We start from the raw sequence: 23339 nt of genomic DNA on the forward strand, positions 1-23339 counted from the left end.
ATAAAAGTGTCTGCAAATGCATAAATGTGCCTGGCAGTAATATAAGTAAACCTTCAACGTGCATAAAACAGATTCATCCAAAAATTTATTGAATATGTGTGCATGTAATACATGTAAGCTTGTGAAAATGCATGTATGTGAGTAATATAGTGCATCAAAGGATGAAAACACGCTTGTGCACTCACCCAATGATGAGGATCTGGGTCGTTTAAACTCAGTCAGTCATGTTTAAAGGGATAGTTTAACCAAAAATGAAAATGCAATCATTATTTATTTCTAAAATATATTTCAAAAAATTTTAAACATATAAACCAGATAAAGTGTAAATAATGGTGGGAATGTTCATTTTTGGTGACTGTCCCTTTAAGGATACAGTGTATAAGTGCACAAACTTATGATCAAATAAATGTCTACACATCCATAGATTTGCTTGAACCCTTTTACCATTTAAAGCACTGGATAAAACAAAAGGAAGTGAGCACAATAAGGAAACTTACACATACACACTCACCATGAGCACACACACACAGAAGCTCATATACCATAAACTTGTACACCACAACCATAAACATGTCTTATATCATTGTGTCATTTTAAGTGCATTACAGTGATTTTGGCAGGAAGCCTAAAATACTGAACATTTAATTCACAGAGCACCACTGTATTCTCAATCTGACACACAAATCACTCAGTGTGTATGTTTGTAACAATCATCACATAATCTGTTCATCAGTTTGGAAACTCATTTGCTCTGTTACTTATTCACACTCATACTCACACACATTCACTCACTCTGTCTACTCCGTATTGATCTTTATTCCTTTAAACTTTTAAGATATAGACTCTGTTTCCTCTAACTATGTGAGCTCTCTCTCTCCCTCTCCGCCATATAAATAATTATTCGTCCCGACTGGTTGAACATACTCTTCTGTTTTATCCCAATCTGATACCCATCCTGCCCCAGCACCTCCGCCGTTTGGACCACCAGCATGGGGATTGTTTATAGCTCCGTACTGTCCGCCAGTCCTGTACAGCTCTTCTGTTTCATTCGCTAGTTCATCCTCGCCCAGAATGCCACACTTCTCCTCACTGGTATTCTCAGCATCCGCCCATGGCTGTTTCTCACCGGAAGCAAAGATCCCTGAGAATGTAGTCAAATCCAACATTTCAGGAAAGAAATGACAAAAGTAATTTAGAAAATTCGATATTTGTGAAATAAAGAAGAGATTTAAAGGAGAAGTTCACTTCCAGAACAGAAAATTACAGATAATTTACTCATGCCCTTGTCATCCAAGATGTTCATGTTTTTTTTTTCTTTTTCACTTGTAAAGAAATTATGTTTTTTGAGGAAAACATTGCAGGATTTCTCTCCATATAGTGGACTTCTATGGTGCCCACGAGTTTGAACTTCCAAAATGCAGTTTAAATGCAGCTTCGTTTCGAATACAATTTATATACTTTTAAACCTCAAATGCACGTCCTGTCTAGCTCTGCAATGTGCATGTGTACTCTGTGTAAAACCAGGTCAATACAGTTAGGGTATGTTGAAAAACTCCCATCTCATTTTCTACTCCAGTTTCAAAATCGTCTGGGCTGTTTTGCCCTTTTTTGTAAAGGCCGTTTGACCTTCTTTGCACATTCACTGTAAACACTGGGTCGGTTCTTCTGCAGCGATGTAAGCGAGCATTTGAGGTTAAAAGGAATTTAAATTGTAATTTAAAAAACAAACGCTCGTTTCGCTAGATAAGACCCTTCTTCCTCAACTGGGATCGTTTAGAGCCCTTCGAAGCTGCTTTTATACCTCATTTTGGAAGTTCAGACTCGTGGGCAACATAAAAGTCCACTATATGGAGAGAAATCCTGAAATGTTTTCCTAAAGAAATCATTTCTTTATGACTGAAGAAAGAAAGACATGAACAGCTTGGATAACAAGGGGGTGAGTAAATTATCTGTAAATGTTTGTTCTGGAAGTGAACTTCTCCTTTAAACGTGTTGAAATTATGCTTAGCTGAACACAGCATACCATAAAAGATGACACCCCCATAATGCACCAGTGATGCGATGAGGAAGACGTATTGCCACTCTTCACGTGTCTACAAGAAAAAAAAATCAATGATTACAAACAATTAACGCCAGCATAAACAATAGAAATTAGTTATTTGACATGTGAAGGTTGTGTGTTGTTAGTATGTACCTTATGTTTGGTCATGGCTCCAACTATGAGAGGACACACCATTCCTGACAAAGTTCCCACTCCATTGGAGATTCCCATCAGGATACTGGCATAACGTGGAGCAATGTCAAGATGATTCACATTAAACCCTGAAAGGAAAAAATGTAAGAGGAATGTAGTTGTCATACATTTATATTAAAAGGAACACAGGGTTTTAAGGCTTGATATAACGTAAATGATGTGTCTTGCTGAAATATGTAGTAGAAAAATGAAAAATTTAAAGGGGTCCTATTATGCTCTTGATTTTGTTTTGGGGGTGTACTAGAACATGCTTTCATGCTTGGTGGTTCGAAAAACGCATTATTTTTCACATAATTTACATTATTACAATACATTTCTCCCAGCCTGGCACATGGCTTGATTAGTTCCGGGTTTAATGAAGGCCCGCCATCCAAAAAACAAAATGTGTTGTGATTGGTTAGCTGTCCCGCTGCGTTGCGATTGGCAAACAGCTTAGACGGTGTTTCAGTACTGCCACGCCCCCTTGACAAAGAAATTCTGTGTACAACTGTTAGCGCAAGCTACATTAAAGTGATTCTTACATTTTAAATATGGATATATTTCTTACAAAAACACATCGATTTGCTACAGGAGGCCTTTATTAACCCCCCGAAGGGGAGTTAATAAGGCTTGGGAGTGCCAGGATAAATTTTAATACAACTCCAAATGCTTTCATCTGAAAGAAGGTAGTCATACACACCTAGGATGCATGGAGGGTGAGTAAATAATACACTACAGTAGTTTCCAAAGGACTACAACGATGTAGTTCTTGAAAAGGGATTTTTTAAAAAACGAAATATCTCCTTTTGGAGTGGACTTTGAGATTTGTAATTTTGTAGATCTTTTTTATGCCCAAACATACACACCACACACTGACTAAAATTCAAAAAGTGAAAAAGCATAATAGCAACCCTTTTAATTTATTTAAAAAATCCACATCGTTTTATATATATTTTGGACTATGAGGGGGGACACCCCTGGTTGCCACTCAGTGAGCTACTAGCGCTACCTGTTGCTATTTTACTGCAACACAACTCAGAAAATAAAATACTGATACAATTCCACATAAGTAGAGCACAGCTACTGGAAGAGCTTACAAATGGCAGAGACAAGAAACGCTAGATGCCATCCTGGTAGGATGTAAACATGCCGACGCTAGTCATGATGCTGCAGCCAATAAAGGAGTTTCTCAGCACCAATTTCAGTCAATAGTTTAGACTCCTTTTGGGAAAATTGAGATATGGTATTTGGTTTAAGCCTACGTTTATATCCATCACCACCTGTAAGCTCATTTAGTAGCTGTGGTCCACTAAAAGCCTCAAAGGCATCACGGCTAAAGCGAAGAGAACAAAGATGTGGGTCTTTAGGAAGTTTTATTCGTCCACAGGCATCTTCCCATTCTCTTCTCTTCTTCTTATCACTAGGAAAGCAGTGAAGACTTACATCGCTTTTCTTGTTGACCCTTCGACTGAAAATTACAACTAAAAGCTGAACAATGTGACATTGTATCAGTATTTTATTTTCTGAGTTGTGCTGTTGTAAAAATAGTAACCGGTAGTTCCAGTAGTTCACCAAGTGCAACCATTTTACATCATCAAAATAATGCCGCCCTTCATAATATGTATGAGTATGTGTATAAAACTATCTGAATTTTTTTACATAATGTAAGTCTTTCATGGGTTTTCTCCTACATATTACAGTAAGAGACATAATTTACATTATATTAAGCCATACAAGTCTCATTTTAACAACTATCTAAAACTGCAAATTTATAGCTAACAACTGCAACTGTATATCTCACAAGGAGACTTCTTTTAATGTGAGCTTAATTTTTGTAATTGTTACAATCATTATCCTACAGTTACCTTTTTATTCTTTAATAAAAAGGCAGAAATAGGCTTCCACAGAAAATATAGTATCTGAGAACAAAGGATAATATTTGGCCTTAATGGATGCAGTATAGTGATACATTGTATTGTTCAAACGTTTGATTTAGATTTAATTTTTTTAGAAACAAATACTTTTCTTCAGCAAAGGTGCATTAAATGAATCAAGAGTGACAGTACATTTATAAAGACATTTATAATGGTACAAAAAGATTTTTGTTTAAAATAAATGGCCTCTATTCAAGAATCATGGAGAAAAAGGTATTATGGTTTCCACCAACTGTTTTCGACATTAATAATAAAAAGAAAATGTTTCTTGAGCAACAGATCAGCATATTAGAATGATTTCTGAAGGATCGTGTGAAACTGAAGGCTGGAGTAAAATTCACTTCACAAAAATCATTTCACAATATTACAGTTTTAACTGTATTTTTGAATCAAAAAAATGCAGCCTTGGTAAGTATAAGAGACTAAAAGCATGAAAAAAAATTTGAATGGTGGTGTACACAAAAACTAAATGAATTCTTTAGAATTCTTCTGTTACTAACCTGAAATTGCAAATCCACTGAAACCAACAGCCAGTACAAGGAAAGAAATGGCTATTCCTTTGGTATGTGAGAAGCCAACAACCAAAAGTAGAGTGGCTTCCATTCCAAACCCTAAAACACACAAAGACACAAACAAGAGCACAGTCTCTTTGAGAAAACATACAAGGTTTACTGTGGTGTACCTGTGTCTGATTATACCTGTGCCATCTATTTCCTGCATGCTCTGGTGCATCTTTCTCTGTGTTGTGTGTGTTTTTATGTTGAATGTGCAGATGATTGTGAGAAAGTAAGTGTGTCATGCATTGATGCGTCAGTGATTATTGCCCCAGCTGCCATTGCAGGACCAGACAGAGCAAAAATAGGCAGATAATCTGACTTGCGTCTCACACACACATTTACAGTTTCTGACTCTGCACACCCTCTGTTGATTAAAACACACTTTATGTGCTGGATTCTAGATTTATAACCTTTATCAAAGGGGAAGATTACATAAAATAAAAATTCAGTCATATAATGGGTATTCGTTCAGGCTTATGTCATAATAAGGCTGAGAAGAAAACCTCTGATATTTTTTTTTTATGTTGAGGTAACATGAATATATATTTTTTCCATTTCTTAACATCTTACCTCCACAGTTCATGAGTTTACGGACATTCGTTGTGGTCATTAAATTATGTGTTCTCAGGTAGTCAGCAAGTTGTCCACCAATTGGCACAATGATGGTCATCACTAAATGAGGAAGTGCAGACACCAGCCCCACCTGAGTGACAGGAAAAGCAAAAAGAGTAGGACATACATTTGACTTATTAACACTTTGCTGTCTATCAGGATAAACGCAATTATCACTGTTTAGAGCATTGTGAAAACTTAATTTAAGTCTGTGTGTGTGTTTCACCTTGCTGATTTCAAAGCCAAACACCTCCTCGAAGTAAGCGGGCTGGCTGATAAGGAGCAAGTAGAAGGTCCAGCTTCTGCAGAAGTTGGCCACAATGATGGCATACACTGGCATGGAGGTAAAAAACTGCCGCCAGGGAGTTTTAAATTTCTGCAGGGTAGCGAGAAACCAGAGGTCGAACATATCCAGAACAGTGCAGCACGCAGCAATTAGAGATGAGAAATGAGAGAAGATTTAAGGTGAGTGTGTGACAGAAGGTAGGGAAAGGTGTGGGAGAGCGATTGAAAGAGAAGAATAATGCCTGTACCTGCCCGGGGTTGACCAGGCCGGCAGTTTCCCCAATGGCATCTTCAATGTACTTCCTCTCCTCTGGTGTGATGGTGGGGTGAACAGCGGGACTCTCATAGGACACTAAAATCCAGAAGAGATACCAGAATATCCCAACACTCCCTGTGAAAAGAGAAAAGGATGATAAGAATGATTGTTTATAATGAACATTATATATACAGTAATGTATCCACCTTATTTTTCAATGCGGAAGTAATCTGTTTTCTGGTAATGTGTTAGATGTCCGGTTCATAATCCGCCATAGGGAAATAAGTACAAATGGCTGCACCCACTCTTATGGGAAAAATAAGGTGAATAAGTGTGGTGTCAGTATGACTTTTTAAACATTTTTTAAGGAAGTCTCTTATGCTTACCAGGACTGCAAAATCAGTAATATTGTGTTACAAGTTACAATATTATTACAAGTCAAAATAACAGTTTTCAATTTTAATTAAAATATAAAATAAAATAATAAAATATAATTTATTCCTGTGGATTTTAGCATCATTTTTCCAGTCTTCAGTGTAACAGTCTTCAGTAAAATCATTCAAATATGTTGATTTGCTCCTCAAGAAAGTTTTATATTATTATTTAATGCTGAAAACAGTCATGCTGCTTGATAGGTGTGATCAGCTGTTATTTTTCATGATTCTTTAATGAATGTAAAGTTCAAAAGAATAGCATTTATGTGAAAAAAAAGTTTTGTAACATTTAAAATGTCTTTATTGTCACATTTGATCAATTTAATGCATCCGTTCTGAATAAAACCATAAATAAAAAAAATGAAAATCGCTGAACTTCTGAATGTATATTATGTATTATGTATATATACAAGTGTTTACAAGTTTTACTTGGTTTAATAAATTTTAAAAAATGTATATTATTAAGTATTAAATTAAATTAAATTAAATTATTAAATTATTAAGTATTAAAAAAGTAAGTAAGTTAAGTACTATATTTACTCAAAGTGACATATAAGCTACTTACCATATACATAAAACACTGAAGACCATCCGGTGTACTGTACCAAGACTCCAGCCAAAGGCATTGCAACAACAGCACCGGCATATGAACCTAAAACATATAGTTTCTTAGTATGCTTTCTCTTATTAGTACTATTCATTAACATTATTATCAATGTCAGTTTCAAAATCACTTGATTCAAGGTTGTAATAATTACATAAACTACTGATTATAATGATTATATCAGAAGGTTTATATAATTTATAGAATTAAAATGACTGATAGACATCTTACCACAGAACGCTGTTGTTGCCAGTCGACTTCTTTCAAGGGGTGGAGCCCATTTGGCCCAGATGCCGTGACATGCAGGATATGACACGCCCTTCCAGTAGAGAAAAAAGCTGATTTAATATGTATGTAACGATGATAGTAATTAAAACATTAATATTTCCAACTACTTCAGATCCACACAAATCCACCCATGCACACAGATGGCATACCTCCACAAGCCCCTGGCAAACCCTGACCATGATAACACACCCATAGTGAACTCTTGCTGCTGCTGGGATCAGCATATTCAGCGTCGACGTGGCCACAATTGCGAAGCCAAACACCCTGAGACCAAACACATAAGCATTACAGTCAACTAAGGCCTAATCCAAATGAAACCACACTCATATCTCATCACATGGCACTATGCAGCAACAGCCAGTGCAAAAGACGACACAAATTGGCATAGCTGGACATTTGACTCAATTGGACTCCTCTCACTTAAATAGCAAATTTTGATTAATAAAACTCTGGAGAAAAAGAACACTTGAGAAAGCATCAATTCACTGATCGCATTACCGATTAGCGGCAAACTTTTGACAGATGAATCCCCCAGGGATTTGCGTGACGATGTAACCCCAGAAGAATGAGCCGTGTATCATCCCAACTGTCTCGGGGTCCCATGTGAACTGAGCCTCCTGGGTGGGAAAAGAAAGAGTCAAACTCTTTACATCCAACTTATATTTGAAAGCATTCTGAACAAAATCTGAGAATACTTCAGTCAAAGTGCACTGGTTGTATAATAGAAAATGATTACACAACATTCTTCAGAGCATCAAATAACCTGAATTAACCTCAGTCACTTTTTCTGTATTATGTTACATTAGCCAAAAAAAAATGTGAGAAAGGAAGGAAATAATCAATAAGTAGTAAAATCAAGCAGTAAATATTAAAGTAAGATAAAGTAGCCTAATAGTAATAATTAAAATATAATAACAGATAATAAAAAAATGTAAAAGTTGTATAATAATATTCATACATTTTATATTTATTAAAAAATAACATAATTACTGAAAAATTTCTTTTTGTAAATTTTATTTTCTCAGTCAATTTGTGAGGTAAACTGCTTTGCTGTGTTAAACTCTACAGGGAAACCTCTCACAGTGCACACTGGGTAGAGACAAAAATCTAACTGGCCAGTAATAGTAAATTGGGATTCAAAGTGATCATGTTGTTATGTATGCTTGTATTTAATTATTGATATTATTAACCTTACTGACATGTCAAACTGACCTTAGGTTATGTCCTATTATTCCTCATAAACGTGTGTTGTATGTATCCATGCTTAAAGAATCTTATTTGTATCTTTAAAAAAGCCTAATAATAAACTCAAAACTGCCCAATACAACTACTTCTTCCTTCTTTCCAAAAAAAAACTTTTCTGACTCCTGTCCACACTTGAAATTAACTTTCTTAACTCGAGTGGATGCTCTTTAGTAATTAAGTTGGATTCCAGCAGTGACACTGACCACTATGACAGGTTTCTTTCCGTAGTACACCGTGTGGTCGTTGACCATGCTGACGATGGCCACACCCAGATTACAGCGGATGCCGAACGAGATGCAGAAGCCCAAGCCTGACAGGATGGCGATGATGTAACGTCGCGGCAAACCGAAACACGTGCAGTCCACGATGGGAAGCTCCTTCTCCTCCACCAGCTCCGGACGACCCTCCGCTGACAGCTCGATAGTCTCGCCATTCTGCTGCCGTTTCTCGAGGAGTCTAGTTTAGGACACAGAAAGTATTAGGCCAACGTAAAATGAATACAAATAAATAGCTTAACAATGTGAGAAGAGTTTCTCAATTCATGTAAAAACATTAAACGCTGCGCTTAACCCCGCGTTTAACACCGGGTAGATGAACATTTCACACTTGCAATTTAAAAGCGGGATTAGCATCGCTTTTTAAACCGAGTCAGCAGTTTTCAATACGAACGGCAGCATTTATGTGAAGTTTTTCTGTTTTTGCCATAATTTGACACAAAACGCGAAATGCTCTGGTTGTGTCATGGCGACATCATGAGGTCATTATGTTAACGTGACATGTGATTGACTGGAATTCACTGACCCAGTGTACATCTGCCCTAAATAGTACTGAAAATTACTACTATCACATAGAATTTAAGATGGATATATGCACATTGGGGTGCAGGCCAAGGTTTGATGTAGGACAAACTTCAAACTTCCCACTTCCGACCTAGTCCGGAACACGGCCAGTGTTGCCAAGTCCGTTTTTGTCCACAGAATTGGGCTACTGTAACAGTGTTGCCACGGGTTTAAGTGACTGAAATAACGTGATATTTAGCACTCTTTTCAGCGTTTAAAGGGTAAATTGTCAAAATTGTGAAGGAAAACAAGTAAATTGGAGTGAAGAAAACACTGTACAGGTTGCAAAATATTGGAGAGGGTGCTCGCTGCAGAGCCAGATGGGAGGAGCTGGAGCTCCAGCTCCCCCTCGCTGGAGGTAATGGGTGGAGATAGACACCTAACCACACCCTAACCCTACCCCTTACCCTATCCTAACCCTAACTCCACCCATTAGTTCACACAGAGGTGGAGCTGGACCTCCAGAGAGGGGGAGCTGGAGGCCACTGGGCTCTGCAGTGAGCAGTACTTGAAATATTGTGGTGTAAGCAGATGTGGTTTTAAGCCCTGCTGAAAAAAACAGCTAAAACCAGCCTAGGCTGGTTGGCTGGTTTAAGCTGGAAGTAGCTGGTTTTAGCTGGTCTCCTAGCCAGGCTGGTTTTAGCTGGTCGTTCCAGCTGGTCTCTCAGCCTGACCAGCTAAGACCAGCCTGGAAGTGGCCAAAACCCCTCTAAAACCAGCCTGCTGACCAGCTAAGACCAGCCTGGAAGTGGCCAAAACCCCTCTAAAACCAGCCTGCTGACCAGCTAAGACCAGCCTGGAAGTGGCCAAAACCCCTCTAAAACCAGCCTGCTGACCAGCTAAAACCAGCCAACCAGCTTAGGCTGTTTTTTTTTTTTTTCAGCAGGGGGTGAGTGGATATCAGGGGCTTAGCCCAGACATCCTTCAAATAAAATGTTTAAAAGTTATACAGGTAAAGTGGCTTAATTTAAAGTATAATTAAACATGCAGGGGTCTATAGCCTACACATATTTTTAAGGAGCTCCTGAATGCATTTTCACTGCACTTACAAATTGTATAAATAGTATTATGAGATTAATGTTTTAATAAAATTTAGAACACAAAACTCTGGACTTTTAGTAGTAGTAGGATAGCAAAGTCCACTAAAGGAGGTACAGCTTTTTCGCATTTGGCTCCCAAACTCTGGTATAGTCTTCCTGATAACGTTCGGAGATCAGACATACTCTCTCTGTTTAAATCTAGATTAAAGACACATCTTTTTAGCCAAGCATTTAAATAATGCATCTCATAAACTTTTACTGCAGTTATATCTAATCAAATGCACATTATTAATCTTTTTGCACTGGATGAATAAATCTTTCTTTGCTTGGTTTGAACAGCAGCTATGCTAATTATGTTCCTATTTGTTCTCTGTTTCTGCCATGGGATTGACATCCTGTGGTAACTAGGAATTCACAAGCTTCAGTCTGGATCCAGAACACTTAAAGGGGTCATCGGATGCCCATTTTCCACAAGTTGATATGATTCTTTAGGGTCTTAATGAAAAGTCTATAATATGCTTTGGTTAAAAATTCTCAATGGTAGTGTAAAACAAAACCCTTTTTTACCTTGTGTGACGGGTGGGAGCAAAGCGACAGACACGGTGGGCGTGACGTCAGGCCTCGGAGAGGTTTTTATTAAACAATATACACACGCTGCCAGACCTGGATGTTTCAGCGCCCCTCCTCCTCCCACACGCCCACTCCCGTCGGGAGCCTGGTGAAGGGCGGCGATTACCGACGGAGTGAAGCTGATACTTAGGTTGAGGCAGCCGTCTCGTCACACTTGCCAAAGTCAGCTTTGCAAAAATCATCCCATTCTGGTCAAGGCTGCTTTAAATGCACATGAGCTCTGCTCGCCCCGCCCCTCTCTTCTCTCTGTGAAGTGACGAGCCTGTTTACTTTAGCTGCATTTAGCCGGGTTTAGCCACTAAACTTGCTAACTAGCACATTATTAGGAAAGACGATCGCAAAGATTCATAAAAAACCCTTATACTCACTTCTGCTGTAAGTGAAGCTGGATCACGAATGATTCACGCGAACATAGACGGATATATGTAGATTGGGAGCCGCATTCCCTTCACAAACAAATGTAATCTACTGCATCTTCAGCAGCTCAGATGTCGGGAGTAAATGACGATCACTACGTTCATTATTACATCCAGCAACACAACACCTCAAGCGCTCAATTCTTGTCTAACTTACATCCCTGCTCTGGCATCAAAACATGGAGGTTGGACTGCTACAACTGATCTTAGACGCTAACGTCAATCAACTATTGTGGGAGCGGCCTCTGTGGGTGTGATACAACAACGACAGGCATCTGAGAATGGCTCGATTTGAAAAAGGGGATATTATTTTTACAGATTAATTAAAAACCACTGCATGGATTTTTATCATTATAGGGTAGATTTGTACATACACTGCCAACACACATTAATGTTCAAACAGCATGTAAAAGTGAATTTAGCATCCGATGTCCCCTTTAAGAAGAGATGATGCCAACCCCTCAGAGGACTTCAGATGATGCCAACCCTGAAACAACATACAGCACTACCAAATTTTGCTACTAATTTATAGTGTTCTTTGTCTGTTTGATTACCATACATCTCTGCCATATGTACATCCACTTGACATAGTCACCACTAGTAAGCTACTACTAAATATATTGTAAGAACTTTAATTTGCTGTAAAGTTGCTTTGCAACGATATGTATTGTGAAAGGCGCTATACAAATAAATTTGAATTGAATTGAATTTGCACACAGAAATATGAAATGAGAGAAAAAATAGAATGACACTTTTAAATGTGAGAATTAAAATTGCCAGTAGGTGGCAGCAAGCCACTGTCTTAATGAGTCATTGAGTCATTTATTCACTCAATTTGTTCAAAACGGCTGATTCATTCAAAAACTTCAAATTTATTCAGTACCGAAACATCACAGTGTGTAGAAAGGCACAACATGACATTAATAAAAACATTCGGGGCTTTACTGAAAACATTCAGGGCTTCAGACCCCTTAATCCACCCCTAGCGCCGCCTCTGGTTGTAGGACACCACAAATATAATCCAGGATTTAGGAATGTATGGTGTGAAAAGTCAGATTATGATTATGCATACTCTTTACCCAGGGTTTAGAATGACCCATTGCTTATTATGTCAAGTGTGAAAAGCCCTTTAGAAAGCCAAAAGGTCATAAATACTTTAATTCAAAGCAACTGTTTGGCCACATACTATGAGGATAGTCCTGGATTAATCTGTTTTACTCAAGGACACAATGGTATTTGTGTATTTTGTCTGGGGTCAAACCAGTCCTGAGCTCTACCCACTACACCTCACCCCAGAATGTTATTGAAAAATGTAAAAATGTTGCAGCCATTTTAAGTGTTAATGCACCTTATGCTTAGCTTTTGTATATTAAAATATTTCATGAAACAGATTACCTATAACTATATTTTACTACACTTATTTTATAACAGGTATGGAGTTGGATATGATGTCACATACTCTAGGGAACCCTCCCAGGTCATAAAACTACATCACAAACACACCTAAAAGCAGGTGGGATGCAGAGGGAAGACACAGAGGGAGAGAGGACATGGAACAAGAATGAGGCGTCTCACTGGATAGCAGTACATGGGAGTCCAGCAGAGACCTAAAGAGAGACCATCTGGGTATGCAACCTGCCTGCAACATTTACAGCCAACAAAAACATGCTTACATAGAAGCACACGAGCAAACACTTTCACAGACATATGCTCCGAAGTTACAATAAGTATATGACTTTATAATGCAGAGAAAATGAACACAGCAAATCAGCATATTAGAATGATTTCTGAAGAATCATGTGACACTGAAAACTGGAGTAATGGCTGCTAAAAATTTAGCTTTGCATCACAGGAATAAATTACATTTCAAAAGATGTTCAAATAGAAAACATTTTAAATTCTAATAACATTTAGCAGATTTTACTGTATTTATTATCAAATAAACATAGCCTTAAAATCTAATATATAGTTGTATAAAATATAGAGAACTACTTCTGAGGTCCACAAATCTCATACACATATCACAATATTTGTCTTAATCTCTCTCTATACTTCTTTCTCTCGATTTCTCTCATTCTGTCACTGTTCCTACAAAAGCAGATCCCTCTATAATCCCCTCAACCTCAAACAACACACAATCAGAGACAAGTACAGAGAAATGAGAGGGAGATGATTGCACATGCTTGTATGTTGAGGAGCAGATTAATTCTGCAGCCATGATGTGTTGTACAGAAGCTAAAAATGTGTCTCATGGACATCAGAAAATAGCAATGTGTTTCAATTATAACTAAAACCTCTGACTCCCATGACTCATGCATGTCCCTCCCCTTCACATTCCCCCTTCCATCTCTTATCCACTGATAATCTGTGGCCCCACCCTCAGATTAGGATTACAGAAATGATAGACTTCCGGAGATAAATATGGGCAAAAAAAAGCGTGACTAAATGGAACGAAAGAGAGATGGAGAAAGAGAGGAGAGAAGTGAGTGTTTGTTATCGATACGACGCGCATACACATTTACTCTGGAAGATGTGTAATTAAGGTTAAAGCTAGTTAAAAACAGATTGGCGCCAACAGCAACACATATGCTACCTACTAATGAGAATGACTGTTGGCTGTAATTAATATTTATTTTGCAGTGTATTTTATCTCTTTAAACCATGTGACCATTGCAAAAAAAAAAAAAATCCAGGATTACAGATCATGCACTTCTGCATCTCGCTCCATGGTTCATGACGCACCCGCTGACCTGTATGTGTATGTGTGTGTGTGTGTTTAGACGCATCTAATAAGAGACAGGTGTACCACAGAAGGGGGTGGAATGAGGACCTCGCTACGACAAACACTTTATATGGGTAAAAGACACGCTGACAGAATTCTGTCCAATAGAATCTACTTCTATGTCAGCATATTATAAATATCTCACACCAGTTGGATCAGATACAAACACATCTGCATACTCATTATAACAGCACTATTTCAGCGAATTTGTGATAGTTTTTTATTGATCTTATATGCATGTTATAGATTCATCAAATGACTCTCAAGGCCAGCATGGTCTGATGTGCAATTCTCATCAGCATTGACTGCTTTGATTTTAATTCAAACTTTAATTGTGCATTATTAAAGAATGTTCTAGGGTTATTATTAACGAAATGTTAAAACCATTAAGAAGACATTTTTGATATTTGAAATAAAATAAATGTTAACTGAAATAAAATAAAAATATTAAATGATGTATTATAGCTAGTTGCCAAAGGAATATTTCTCATTTGTTTAGTTAAAATTGCAGTACTAAAACAAATAAAACTAAATAAATTAAAACTAATTTATACATTTTTAAAAACTATATTGACATATTTTTTCTAAAAAAAAAATATAATAATAACAAAAAAGACAAAAACACAACAAAACTAATAGTTTAACTATAAATCAATGTAAAAACAAAAACTTAAAATTAAATTCAAAATAATAGTAAAAACTAAATACAACCACTACTTTCACATGCAATATTAAAGTGATGTATGTTATCTGGGTATTTTTCGCCTAATGATTTATAGATATTGGCTGCATCAAACTATGCTATGGAAGCCCATTTCTGCCACTGAATAAAAAATTTTAAAATTATTATTTAACTTTTTATCTCATGATTCTTACTTTTTCCCAGAATTGCATGATGTAAACTTGCAATTCTGACTTTTTTTTGCACATAATTGCAATATAAACTCACAATTCTGAGTTTTAAAGTCAGAATTGCATGATGTAAAAACGCAGTTCTGACTTCTTTACAGAGCTGCGTGATATAAACTCACAACTGCAAGTAATAAAGTCAGAATTGCATGAAATAAACTCACAGATGCACGTTATAAAATCAGAACTTGCAATTCTGGTTTTTCTTGCAAGTGCAAGTCTGTATCTTGCAATTCTGAATTTTTCTACTTGCAATCGCGAGTTTATATCTAACTTTTTTTACGCAATTCTGATTATGTGTGCATTCAAAGGAGTTGTGAATAGCAGTGAGGAGACTGATGCTATTAGGTCACAACAATTTCAATGTAATGAACGTAGTTTACTTGGATTACATTCATACTACAGTACTAACATACGTGCTTACTACTACTTACTAAAGTAAGTACTTATTCAAAAAGAGTAACATGATTGAGTCTAGGTTTATTTTAGGAACACTAGAGGAAAAAAACAACAACTATACAATCATCTGATATTTATTTTATTTAAATTACTTTATTTTAAAGTTTTTAAGTAATATCATATGTAATCACCTTAATTGTCCATAATTACAATTATTGCAATAATAATTATTAAAATAAATATTTAATAAAAAAATATATATTTAAATATATTATATATGAAATATAAAAAAATTATATTATATATAAAAAATAAATATCTAAATATATATTATGTATATAGAGAAATATATATATAATTTATATTTAATACATTTATTATATATAAATATAATAAACGTATATATTTTTAAAAATATAATAATAACTTACGTATTTACCTTTTGTATAGCACGGTGTGGGGAATCTTGATCCTGAGGGCCTGTGTCCCTGCAGAGTTTAGCTCCAACCCTATAAAAAAAAAAATACCAACCTGTATCCTGAAGACCTTGATTAGCTTGGCCAGGTGTGTTTGATTAGGGTTGGTGCTAAACTCTGCAGGGACCCCAGCCCTCGAGGATCAAAATTCCCCACCCCTGTTTTAAAATGTACATAATTTTCAACAATGAAAAGTCATGACAATTTTATATTTGCATGTTGCAGGACAGCATTATGATTATTTCTGACAAACATGTATTACACCATGTGAACATCACGGATAAAAAAAAAAAAAAAAAATCTAGAATTACAAATCATGCTCTACTGCATCTCATATCATGGTGCAGGATTACGTTACATGGTTCTTTACTATCGCAAAATTGTATTGTAAAGGTGAGATGTAGATTTCTGCTGACACCAAAGGTCTTTTACGCATGCAAACACATCAAACATACATTGACACACATGCCCTTTCCCATTTAATCTTGCTGTAAGAGGATGAAGGCACAACAGTAAAAAAATTACATAATCCTACAGTTTTCTCTCCCAACCCCCTCTTTTTCTCTCTGACCATCACTTCATCTATGTGCTGTTCATCCTTTTATCATCTTGGCTCACTATTCTCCTGTCATTTCACATACAGAGAGGTGTTGCGAATCGCCTCTCTGACCTTGTTTGGTTAATTTCATAAACAATTCTGATGATATTGTATAAAGGTAACAGATTAAAACTCATCCACAAATCTCTTTTCCCCCTCCCCTACACATTTATTTCTGTTCTACAATCAGTGTTGTGCTATGATTTTTATGCCAAACTCCTCTGACCCTCCCCTGCGTCTATTGAACAGATTGGGTCTCAGTGGGACCGTGTCACCTGGGGAGATACTTCCCCCCTCCTGACACACACACACACACACATGCAAACTTATACACATCCCAGCAGCCTGACCTTCACATGCTTTCAGATAAGCAGTCTAGTCAACGCAAAATAGGAACGACAAACAAGAATAAAAATCTGTGCAAAATAGTGCCTGGCGCATCATACAGCTGACCTCATCATCTTTGTAAATGCAAGTTTAATTTAACTTTTAGTTAAGATCTAAAATGTTTCTATTTGAATCAGAATGAGTCATAAATATGAATGATAATTCTACTCATGGAACAAAGATATTGATGAGTACAAGATGTACAAGTGTTTCTTCAACTACTGACACTTACGTTAAAAATAATACTTTTCTTCAGAACACTTAATTCAAAAATGTTATTACTTCAATAATTTGGTTCTTTAAAACAAATCTTCTCTTAATCAAATCAAAGTTACAGCAATGTGAAAATGATCTGCAACCGCCAACAAATCATCCTTCCTACGCTTGTCTAACTGTTCTACTGTGGGATTTTTAGTAAACCGTTTTAAATCATACGTTGCCATACAGAATTTACTACAACACTACACATACCAACTCTCATCATGCTGCCAGTATAAATAGCGACAATGTCGCGAACAGGCCTGTATAAATCCAAGACTGATAAAGATAACTTCCAGGATAACTAAAAGATCCCGGACGAGCCCCCTGTAATTTAAAATATATGAAAATTCATAATAAAATGTTTAACAACTATATGGAAGCCTGTTTCCGCCGCTGAATAAAAAAAAGGTAATTGCAACATTTTATTCCACAATTTTTGTCAGAATTGCGTGATACAAAGATATAAACTCGCAATTCTGAAAAATTAAGTCTAAACTCACAATTGCTAGTTATAAATGTCATTGCATGACAAACTCACAATTCTGAGAAATAAACTCACAATTTAAATTTTTTTTTATATCTCGCAATTGTGACCTCTTTGTCTCAGAATTGCAAGTTTATATAATACAATTTGGAGTTATTATGTCAGGATTGTGAGATGTAAACTTGCAATTCTGAGAACATATCAGTCTTTTTCCCTCTCAAAATTGGACTTTATAACTCACAATTGTACACAAAAGTTTATATCTTTCCATTCTGAGAAAAAAGGTCAGAACTGTGAGATAAAAACTCACAATTTTGACTTTTTTCATGCAATTCTGACTTTTTTGACTTTATATCTCACAATTCTGACTTTATAACTTGCAATTGTGAGTTTGTATCACGCAATTTTAAGAAAAGTCAGAATTGCAAGGTTTATCTTGCAATTCTGACTTTATTTCTTGCATTTGTGAGTTTATATCACACAATTCTGAGAAAAAAAGAATTGTAACTATATCTTGCAATTCTGACTTCATAACTTGCGATTTTGAGAAAAAAGTCAGAACTGCAAGTTTTTATCTCACAATTCTGACTTTATTTATTGCAATTTTGAGTGTATATCTCACGCTTCTGGGAAAAAAAGTCAGAATTGTGAGTTTTTATCTCACAATTCAGATTTTATTTCTTGCAATTGTGAGTTTATATCACACAGTTCTGAGAAAAAAAGAACTGTAACTATCTTGCAATTCTGACTTAATAACTTGCAATTGCGAGTTTGTATCAGGCAATTTTGAGAAAAAAGTCAGAACTGCGAGCTTTTATCTCGCAATTCTGACTTTATTTATCGTAATTATGAGTGTATATCTCACACTTCTGAGAAAAACGTAAGAATTGCGAGTTTTTATCTCACAATTCTGATTGTATTTCTTGCAATTGTGAGTTTATATCACACAATTCTGAGGAAAAAAGAATTGTAACTATATCTTGCAATTCTTACTTCATAACTTGCAATTGCAAGTTTGTATAACACAATTTTGAGAAAAATGCCAGAACTGTGAGCTTTTATCTCGCAAGTCTGACTTTTTAAATCCGAATTGTGAGAAATAAGTTAGAACTGGGAGATTTTATCACGCATCTGAGAGAAAAAGTCATTAATTGTGAGATTAAAAAATTGCAGTAACTTCAAATTTTTCATTCAGTGGCGGAAACGGCCTTCCATCCTATGATAATCTAAACTATGTCATCACAAATAACATTTTATAAAAAGTGTACTTGGTTATAAGACATGTAATGTCAAAATAAAAACCCTAATATATATAAACAGAATAAATCTCAAGCTGTGCCCTTTAATCAAGCTATAAATTTGTCAAATTATTTACTATGTGTGAAAATGGCATTTAAGTTGCGCATTTAGGATCATAAAGCTATGAAATTATCCTTTACAAAACAAATGTTTACAATATAATTGCCATCACAGACTGCTATTAATTCAGCGTTGGTGAATAAAACCTTAATAACTTAATGATAAGAAAAATTACAGCATTTTCCTGTGAGGCATATATTGCTTATTGTCAATAAACAATTAAAAGTGTGTTTCAAGATCATTTACTTAATTAAAAACAAAATTACACAAGTCTGAAATTGCATCTATTTCTCACAGGAGTGACTGAATGTTCAGAGTGAGGTGGAGAGATGGAGTAGGGATGACAGAGGGAAAACTGCAGGTGTGAGGTGTGTGTTTGCTGGTCTGTGAGGCTGAAACAGTAGGAGAAGGAGACGCATTGCTGAGCTTTAAATGATTAATCAGCTGCTGATGCTTTCTCTCAAATATTATAAGGGACACAGAGTTACACAGCTGCAGATTGAGAGGCAGAAATCCAAATCAGCGGTTTACTTTTAACACCAATTTTTCCACACCACACCTTTAGTTTCACACTACACTTAAGGGCACATATTAACAGATTTAAGACATGCAGTATGCTGACAAAAACAAGCTTTATTTAAAAAGTTGTATTAAGTTCACTCCCTGAGGTAAACTATACTGCGCACGTGCAGCATCGCTAAAAAGCGGGAGTCGCGTGCTGTCCTTCACTTAATCCCGCGAGTCCACGCACTGACTGGTGCGCGCAAAAGACGAGGAAGTGATGGGGAGGGGGCGTTCAGGGATTTGTAGGACCGACAGCTGTGTGTGGGTGTATATGTGTTTCTCATGGGCTATTTCCGAGCTGGATTTAAACGTTTCGTTGCTACCTAAAATCCATTGGAAGAGTGTGCGAAAAAGCGCACAGTTATGCAAAACTAATGTCACCGTTGGACGTGGGTCTGTGAGGCCGTCGCCTTTAATCTACAAAATGTTGTATTTATTTTATAGACACTGATGTTAGCGGTTAACAAACATTTTTTCCAGGCATTAGATAAATTAATTCGAAAGGGATGTACTTTGACCTTTGAGCAGTCCATCCTGTCAGAATTTGCGCCTTAAGACAGATATCGAATTAACAAGATTTAACAAGGTATTTAAATCGCTCCCCCCGCCAGCCAAATGTGCCTAACGCCAAATCTGTCATGATGACAAAATACTTCCTTTCTTCCTAATTAGTTTTAAAACGTTATACGGTTTGTTTGTTGAAATTATTTTTGATTCATTCTTATACGTTTTTTAGCCTACTAATAATATAAAATACTTGTTCTTTTTTGGAACGTTTGTATTATGTTTAGTGCCAATGGCGTATTAAGACCAAATTTGGTCAGCGACTTCCTGTTCTCTGAGCGCGGTCTGCTTTGTAGTGCGTGGAATTAGAACTTGTTTGTGACTGTGTGTCCCGGGACGCGCGGGACTACCTGACGCTCAGGTGGAACAAAAAGGTTCATGTGAATGATGAACTCGCTCACGCGTACAGATACTAGAGAGAGCAAGCCACCAACGCCATGCGTCGGATGTTTGTGGCACCGGGTTAGCCGAGAACTAATCTGATCCATCTGGACAATCTTCTCAATCGGACAGAGTGGACGCATTACGTGCAAACAGATTACATAAGAACACCTTTGACTGAGATTCAGTCACGACACGGTTTTGCACCTGACATCTTGAAGCAGGATGCACACGTACATACACACACACACAGAGGGGAACACGAACACTTTTTGGTTACAGTGAACTTAATATAATACGGTTAGCCTACACCAGCATGTTTCCCCAGTAAATGTGCTGTCAGAGCAAAGAGGCACTGTCATAAACTCCACGTCTTTGAACTCCGGATGATTTCTGAACTCATTAATTTCAAAATTGAACACTATGTTTGAATAAGAATACAGAGAAACCAAGAAAGCAATTAAATGAAAACTTCATAAAGTACCAAAATGCTTTGAGGATAGTAAGATACTTCCTCACCTGTGTATTTTTCCCAAAGTTTTTCCTGCCTGAGCCTTAAAACGGTCCGGACGGATCTCCATCGTCGCGACTTCCGAGTCCGACCGGTGTGCTCCTGTCCCGTGCGCCTAACTCACTCAATCTCTCTCTCTCTCTCTCTCTCTCTCTCTCTCTCTCTCTCTCTCTCTCTCTCTCTCCCTTACTATCTGTGGTTCAGTTATCCCTCTAACATCCCCCGCTCTTTCCTTCTCTCTCTGTCCAAAGTCCTTAATATGTCTGTATAAAGTATATATATATATATATATATATATATATATATATATATATATATATATATATTCAGGGCCATTTAAACAGAGAGAGAGAGATACATCATCTGAAAGCTGAATACATTAAGCTTTCTATTTATGTATGTTTTGTTAGGATAGGACAATATTTTGCCGAGGTACAACTATTTGAAAATCTAGAATAGTCAATAAAAGCTTTTTTTCTAGTTGTGATCATGTATAGCCCGAGTCTAGTCACAGTAGGCTGCATATCACACAATTTGTCACCTGTAAATAAGTTGTGTTCGGGCGCAGAGTTTCTCAGCATCATGTGATGGTACCTGAGGTCCCTGTGTGTAAGTTTATGTGCAGTCTATCGCCACCTTGCGTTTACTACAGAGATATTTGCAGAGTTAAATAATACAGATAATTAATAATTAATAATTAAACACAGGTCAGTTACAGCTGTTTGCCAGATAACTTAAGATTTCATATAAACTAACATCTAAATCAACCGGTATTCAGGTCAAATTGTTATTTTATTTTCAAAATAACTCAAAAACAGACTGAATCAACACACACACACACATATATATATATATATATACACACACAGTCTATATTTGTTATTTGTTGTATGTTTATACGAACAAATATTTTTAAGTTTAAGAATAAGGTTTGTCAAGTAAAAATACCTCACTAAGCTAACAGTTGCACGTTTTCAAGATATCGCTATGGAGTCCAAAGAAAATTGTTGTAAAAGATGTTGTTACTGTTTCATTCATTGTCGTTTCATTGTTCTTTCTATAGATTAAATAGAAAGCAGATAGATGCCAGATAGAACCATTTCTCTTTTAAAGGGGTTATCGGATGCCCATTTTCCACAAGTTGATATGATTCTTTAGGGTCTTAATGACATCTATTATATACTTTGGTTAAAAATGTTCAATGGTAGTGTAAAACAACACCCTTTTTACCTTGTCAAAATGAGCTCTAAAAAAAATCAACCCATTCTGAGGGATTGTTCCTTTAGATGTAAATGAGCTCTGCTCGCCCCACCCCTCTTCTTCTCTCTGTGGAGTGAGGAGCTGTGCTCTGAGAGATTGTTTACTTTTGCTGCATTTAGTGCGTTTAGCAGCGAAACTTGCTAAGTAGCATATTATTAGGAAAGGTGATTGCAGAGATTCATAAAAAAACTTATATTCACTTCTGCTGTAGGTGAAGCTGGATCACAAATTATTTGCGTGAACATAGACGCATTTATGTAGATCGGGAGGTGCATTCCCTTCACAAACAAACGTAATCCACTGCATCTTCAGCGGCTCAGATGTCGGGGGTAAATGACGACCACTATGTTCATTATTACATCCAGCAACACAACACCTCAATCGCTCAATCAGAGATATTCTTGTCTAACTTACATCCCTGTTCCAGCATCGAAACAATGGAGGTTGGACTCTGACAGCTGATCTGAGGTAAGACGCTCATGTCAATCAACTATCGTGGGAGCGGCCTCTGTGGGTGTGACGCCAAATAAATAAGTAAAATAAATAAGGTAGAGTGGGGTAAAATGCCCCCTTACAGTTTTTTCGAAAATAACCACTAGATAAAGTCAAGATAATTGTTTGTTGTAACTAAGTATGGACCGCGTTGACAAGAGTGATGTAGAAGTTTTCACCATGAAGCTTACACTGGTGCTGTACCAGAGAGAAAACAGATTTCGCATTAAGTAACTATTTTCAGCAGTAAGAAAAAAAGTGTTTTAAAGCTTGTCGTTTTGTAGAACATCACAGTTATTTATGATATGAGAATAGTAGGCCTAGGGAGTATGTGTATTTTCAGAATAAACTTTTTTTTTTCAAACCTAGTCTGTGGGGTAAAACACACCCCGGGGGCATGGCTTAATTACTGTAGTTACTCTGTTCTGAATATCAAATCCTTTGTATTTCCATCAAATGTACTTTAACTAGTTGGCCGAATAAAAAAAAATTTGACTTCATAAAAAAAATTGCACTGCATTTTCCCCCACTCTACCCTT

At 36.6% G+C, this 23339-nt stretch overlaps 1 protein-coding gene across 1 annotated transcript; it reads right to left on the reverse strand.

Moving 5' to 3' along the window:
• Window positions 1-62: 62 nt before the first annotated feature.
• Window positions 63-21200, reverse strand: slc17a7a (solute carrier family 17 member 7a). The gene is made up of 13 exons (XM_051103384.1): window positions 21057-21200; window positions 8652-8904; window positions 7702-7820; window positions 7353-7467; window positions 7147-7234; window positions 6877-6963; window positions 5870-6012; window positions 5563-5712; window positions 5295-5427; window positions 4668-4778; window positions 2195-2322; window positions 2024-2093; window positions 63-1141 (listed from the first exon to the last, which is right to left on the reverse strand). The coding sequence occupies exons 1-13, from the start codon at window positions 21116-21118 to the stop codon at window positions 858-860; spliced, it is 1743 nt and encodes a 580-aa protein (XP_050959341.1). The 5' UTR covers window positions 21119-21200; the 3' UTR covers window positions 63-857.
• Window positions 21201-23339: the final 2139 nt, after the last annotated feature.

The sequence above is a fragment of the Labeo rohita genome, chromosome 3 (assembly GCF_022985175.1).
Source record: "Labeo rohita strain BAU-BD-2019 chromosome 3, IGBB_LRoh.1.0, whole genome shotgun sequence".
In the NCBI taxonomy this organism is placed as follows: domain Eukaryota; kingdom Metazoa; phylum Chordata; class Actinopteri; order Cypriniformes; family Cyprinidae; genus Labeo; species Labeo rohita.

Coding starts and splice junctions, on each gene's coding strand:
- slc17a7a (XM_051103384.1), bottom strand. CDS start 21,118: ATGGAGATCCGTCCGGACCGTTTTAAGGCTCAGGCAGGAAAAACTTTG. Junction 5,428..5,562: donor TTGGCTTTGAAATCAGCAAG/GTGAAACACACA, acceptor CCTGTCACTCAG/GTGGGGCTGGTGTCTGCACT. Junction 1,142..2,023: donor TGGGGGTGTCATCTTTTATG/GTATGCTGTGTT, acceptor CTACATTCTCAG/GGATCTTTGCTTCCGGTGAG.